The sequence below is a fragment of the Ixodes scapularis genome, unplaced genomic scaffold (assembly GCF_016920785.2).
Source record: "Ixodes scapularis isolate PalLabHiFi unplaced genomic scaffold, ASM1692078v2 PGA_scaffold5__190_contigs__length_132052651, whole genome shotgun sequence".
NCBI classification, from domain to species: Eukaryota; Metazoa; Arthropoda; class Arachnida; order Ixodida; family Ixodidae; genus Ixodes; species Ixodes scapularis.
The window spans coordinates 56,506,081-56,512,185 of record NW_024609880.1 but is presented as its reverse complement, the minus strand read 5'-3'; the positions used below and the strand labels follow the sequence as shown (position 1 = coordinate 56,512,185).

At 50.6% G+C, this 6,105-nt stretch overlaps 1 protein-coding gene across 1 annotated transcript; it reads right to left on the bottom strand.

Moving 5' to 3' along the window:
• Positions 1-825: 825 nt before the first annotated feature.
• LOC8030992 (heat shock factor protein-like) lies at positions 826-2,220 on the bottom strand. Its single transcript, XM_002403900.3, has one exon. The coding sequence runs from the start codon at positions 2,218-2,220 to the stop codon at positions 826-828; it is 1,395 nt and encodes a 464-aa protein (XP_002403944.3).
• Between the last annotated feature and the right edge of the window lie 3,885 nt (positions 2,221-6,105).

Here is a 6,105-nt window from a genome sequence, read left to right as displayed (position 1 = left end):
CAGTGCTGCGCCGCCATTCGCTTCCAAGGGCCGCTCGAGACGTGGGTCTCGTGCACTCGCGCATTTGGCGCTACTTGCACGACAAACGCAAACATATCGAGGGGCTTTAGTTTGATTTGGTTGCGAGCGCCACCAAGCGCCCTGCAGCAACAGTCTCTACCGGCGAATGCAGTGGCCTGAGGAGCGCAGCCAGCGTGCGAAAAATCACGGAGGCCATGACTCCGGGAAAAGAGTTTTCAAACTGACCCCCTCTGTTGGCACTAGCCCACTGGGCCACCGATCCCCGTCGGTGGTATTCAAGGACAAAGAAACAGTTGCCAATCGCTCTTGTGGTGCGCAAGGGCACGAGACTGCGCGAGTGGATAGAGCAAGGCAAGTTTTCTTCTGGGGGCAACTTTCGGTGGCAGTGAAGCCAAAACTATGGGTGCCCGTGCGCTCACACATTTTGAGCGCCGATGAAAGTTTTGCACGCGTACTCGTCACTTCTTAAATGCCACAGAGTGTTGCAACGTTGGCTGAAAATGAAGACCCTCTGCATCAGATGTTTTTTTCAGACGAGCGTTAGAAAAGAAGAACGCATACTTGAAACACGGAAAATGGTAGTGCTCGTTTAATGCATCTTTGAACAAAACCAAGGCGCTTGCCTAAAACACACAACAAGAAACAGTGGTAACGTCTCTAATAACTAACAAAATCTCCAAGACGTTGGTCGATGGTAGTCGTTAGAGTAGTACGGGTTCTCAAGATATACGACTAATCTCTCGAGGTAAACTACAACTTATACCAGTCAACGTTTGACCTGTCGGCGTTCAATGGTTCCCAGTGTCAGATGCAATAGTAAGCACCCGGTGAAGGTTGCGGGCTGGCAGAGCTCGACTTCGTACCGGACGAAAAGACCGAGCAGTCATCCTCCGACGTCTCACTGTCGAGCGCCAAGCTCTGCAGCTCTTTCATTTGACTCAAGCCAGTGGACAAAGCGGCGGCTGTATGTTGTGGTCCGTCTGCAGTCACGCTGACGCTATTTTTCGCAGTGCTGTTTTCGTCGTCGGTCATGAGAATGTAGTACAAGTCATCACTCAGTGACTCCCCAATATTGTTGATAAGAGAGCCGAGCATAAAGGAGTCTTCTAGCGGTGGGGTGCTGTTGCCTTCGTCTTCGCGACCTTTTTGTAGGAGCACGACCTTGGGCGACGTGCTGGGATCCAGAAGTGCAACCATGTCGCCGCATGCGCTGGACGACGGCGACGGGCTTGAACCGGAGCTGATCGTTGTAGCAACACTGCTGCTGCCGCTGCTGGTAGCCTGCTGGGAGACATCAGCAGTCATGTGAAGCCCTGGCGCGCAGTCCATTGGCCATCCGGCTACATGGGAACTTATTGAGGGCGTCGTAACTCGACCCATTCCGCGTAAGTTGTTGATCGCAGCATTAGCATTGTCGGTCTTTGGGTAGGCGTACTCGTGTTCTTCATCCGAGCTCGTCGTGTCGCTGCTAGAGTCGTGAGAGCACCATGTCGTGCCGTTCCAGTACGTGCCGCTATAGTTGTCAGGCATCATTCGCGACGGTCCGGCTTCGGCCGAGCTGGATGGTGTCGAAGGGGTGGACTGAAAGGAGGGGTGGCGTTGCATGCGAGACAGAGCTTCGCGCTGCTTCTCCAGGGCGCGCCGAAGGGCCCTCTGTCTGTGGCGGGATGTCAGGTAGCGGCCCTGACAGTGCATCATTCGGGCCCTCTCGAGAAGCGACCTGCTGGGGTTCGGCGCAGAGGCCGAGGAACCGGGGCCGCCCTTGCGGTGCATAATCCTGGCCCTGAGTGCTCCGGTCTTGCGAGCTACTCCTGACAACAAGTCAGGACGCCCTCTTACAAAAGAGTCGTTGCGGAACACATGGACGTCGGCGTGCTTGGAACTAGCCATCGGAATCTTATAGTGGGGTCCTACCTTGTAATACGGACTTACTTTGCGGAAACCGTAAAGGTTCAGCTGTCGGATGAAACTTGTAATGTTGTTGGTCTTGAAGATGTCCAGGCGATTGTCTAGGTAGTCTGACTGGAACTTAGGGTAGTCGATGACCACGGCAGTGCCGTCGCTCGACCAGGCAATGGCCCCAGACCGGCACTCGTTGACGATCCTCCACAGTTTTTTAGGGAAACGGAGGGTAAGTAGAGGCTGGTCTTTGGGACTCGACGATAAATGCAGATTCCTGTCTGCTTCCGAGGGATACATGGGACTGGAAGTCGGGGAGCGCCAGGCAATAGGGTGGCTGGGCCGCTGAGTGCCCTGCACCCTATACGCGGCACTTCGTCTTTTTCTTTATCTAGCACCTGTTCTTTATAAGTATGGCATGGCCATTAAAAAGAACGTTTTACGCAACGCTGGTTCTACGTGACGCCTCATGAGTGCTAATATTATAGCTAGTCGCAAAATAGCACTCGAATCGGAAATCTATCAACGGGTCTTTATTTAGAAAAACGAAAGCATGAAAAAGCCGGTGGACATAAAGTGATTTCGGGGGCCTTAAAATTGACTTACATTAGCAACCACTGATCTTTATGCCTTCGGATTGAATTGGATTGGATTTTGTGACATAGAGATCAGTGTTGGCAACACTCTAGCTGTCATCGTGGCGATCTTGCTGCATAATGTGTACTTGCTGCCACATAGGAGGATTGGTGCCACCGGCTCGGTGCACGTGCACGGAGCGGAAGCTCGCGCTGCAGACCCTAGGGATCCTGCTGGGTTCAATCCCCACCCCTACCCTCTTCGATCTGGGTGAGCATCGTACCGGCGTGCGGTCGTGTATCACTACTGCGTGATGCACGTTAAAGACCCCAGGCTAGCGGTTGTACCGCACTGGATAAATTGCTCATCTACAGCGAGTGACTCGTCGCAACATTGAAATGGCTGACCAACTACGCGCTGTATAAGTAGATATCCACACAACCCCAATTATTATTTTGCTGCAACGTACATTTTGTGCCGCCGAATTTGTTTTTCTCAACAAGAACGGGCAGGAACTAACCTAATGAGATGACGTGATGGGCAAGCCACTCTATTGGCGACTCCGTCGAAATCGACGCCGCGAATTGGCAACGCCGAGAAGCTCAAGAACAATGAACTAGAATATAGGGGCTCCTATTCTGGTTCACTGTAGCTCAGGAGAGGAGGTCGTGTCGACTCTGTCGTCTGCTATCGCTGCTTAGTTCTCATAGGCAGCATAGAAACAAACATCGTTTTCAGTACTTCTTTTTATGCTTCCGCCGTGTCATTTCTACGCCCTGACTAGAACAGGGGTGGCCAAGCTGCGGCTCTTCGCGGATTAAAGTGCGGCTCGCGGTTCCTTCCACGCCCCTCCCCCCCTCCTCCCACCCACCTCCCTCCCGGTCACACGAGTACTTCCCCAAAAAGAGAAACGGAACGCGTTTTAAATCGAAAGACAGGTTGCGCTCTGGTAGTCTTGTGCTACTGCCACCTTACGTACATTTGGACTGCTTTTGACTCGGATAGAATGAAAGTAGTTCGAGTTTCGTTTATTGCTCTGAACAAAAGTTGTTTAGAGCAATAAAGCTGCATTTCCACTCTGCGAATCGGGATGACCAGCGAAGCTGTTTAGCACACGACACAGACGTGACAGATTTCTGAACAAAGGTACGAACACATTTATTGTCTTGGTCGGTGGTCATCGTGACAAACGCTACGCAGACACATGTCGAGGACTATCGCCGCCCCGAGGAGCCGGAGGAAACTAGACATGCGCGACGGGACCGCCACCTGGCGGAAGGAAAGGAAACTAGGCACGCAAGCGGCTTGGAACGGCGACAAAGAGAGGGCCGGTGCGCTTCCCTCCCCCTCCTACTTTCCTCCTCTTCTCCTGCCGCTGAATTTGTTCATTGGTGACGTGACACAAAGTCGTGACGTCATTTTCCCCGCTAAATTTAGCGGTTAAACTGAATTGGTGTCGAGGTCATGTGACGTCAATTTTCCCGCTAAATTTAGTTGGGAAATTGACGTCACGTGACACAAAGTCGTGACGTCATTTTTTTCGCTAAATTTTGCGGGGAAACTGAATTGGTGTTGAGGTCACGTGACGTCAATTGCTCCGCTAAATTTAGCGAGGAACTTTCCCCGCCAAATTTATGGTTATACTTCGTTTCAGCTTCCGTCCGAGCGCAGCCAAATGCTGAGGGACGGTTCGCAACTTCGGGAAGGGCATTCCTACGCACCACAAAGTAGTCCGCAAAAGTCATTCTTTTAAAATAACTGTTTATGCGTAAACATTGCACAATATTCCAGAAGTGTACTGCTGAGAATGATTTGCAACTAAAGGAATTAAAATGTCGAAGTTTATGTTTTGATTAATATATGTAAATTCATGTGATTTGGTGAAAACACGTACATCCGCTGGCAACACGGCTGCAGCGCTCGGTTTTTCTGCGTGATTTCGTTCCCGTAATGACCGAATCATGTGCTTCGCTGCTTTCCTCGCCGAGTCTCTTCAAAACGTCCTTTCGCAAAGGCACGTTTGGGCGACAGGTGTGAGAAGTCATGATGAATGTCTACTTTCAAATTTGGCGGGAGACTCCTGCCGCGTCATAACACGAATGCGATGAAAGCAAGAAAAACGTCCGGACCACTGCAATTCACATATACGCGGCGAAATCAGGGCACCCCTTTACCTGCCGATCACATTGGACGCCGAGAAGCTGGTGGAAAGGACTGCGCCTCGAGTCCTGGCATATCCAAACAATACAAGGAAACATTAACGGCCGGGTCGTCGGGCACTTTGCAGTGTGTACTTAAATTTCGAAACTACGCCGAAATGCCGAACAGGTGGAAAGCTCGAACACAGACGCCAGCGGCCAGCCTAGGTACTGACGTCCCCTGTGACTAAATTTCAGAACGTGAAAGGGCACTTTTTAGACCTGTAGCAGGCGATACCGTTGATGCACCCGTAGCAGACGAAATACTCGGCGAGCGTGGGCGGCAGCAACGCAGCGGAGTGATACAAAAGTGCAGGCGAGATCGCGTGACCTATTGCCGGCGTGTGATTGGCTCCGGCCACACGTAGCTTTGGCTGCGCTCGAACGGAAGTTAAAACGAAGTATAGGGTCCCGTGGATTTTTCGTGTGCGGCAACAGAAATGACGTCACGACTTCGTGACGTCATGTGACGTCACGACTTCATGTCACGTGACGTCAGTTTTCCCGCTAAATTTATGGGTGAAACTGCATTGGTGTTGAGGTCATGTGACGTCGATTTTCCCGCTAAATTTCGCGAGGAAATGACGTCACGAAGGCGTAATGCCATCTCTGTTGCCGCACACGAAAAATCCACGGGACCTTAGCCCCATAAACGGCTTCGCTGTAAAAAGAAAAAAAAAAAAAAAACAATATGGCGGCTCCGTACGGCATGATGATGAATGATAGCTGACAATAATTTTGAATATAGCCCATTAGGTGTGGAAAATGCAACTTCCTTAGGGACCATGATCGAGTGAACCGTCATGCCCATTTCTTCATGCGCACATCGCATTTGTTTAGTCTAGTCGTATTCTGAGCTTTGTTGTTCGCTGGAATGCTTCCATTGTTCTCCTCGATTGACTGCCTCCATGCTCGGCAGAGAAGTAAACTTCCAGGCCCCCCTTTTCTTTTAGATAACTTACTTCCACATCGCCCGAGAGGAATAGGTCAGGGCCTCCGGATCATAGCATATATATATACACGCGCCACAAGTCGCGCGTGACTGCAAAGATAAGCCGAAATGTATACAGAAGATAAGATAAAGTTGTTGAAGTGCACGGACACAGTTGACCCCCAGACAGTAGCTTTCAAAAGAGGGGGAGGGGGGGATTTCTCGGACGATCGACCCTTGTTCCATGAGCTGGGAATACCTGGAAACGAGTTCTTCTTCTTAGTATTTTAGCTTATCGTCCTCCGACTGCCCGCAATCCTGTGCTCTCTGGCAATGAGCAGTTCCGGTGAAATTGCGTAATAATCGCTTTGCTCTTGACACTAATATGTATTATCACGAGCGCCAAATAATAAATAATAATAATAATTATTATCGATATTTCTAAAATTGAATGAAGTGGTGGTTTTGGATGACGCCTAG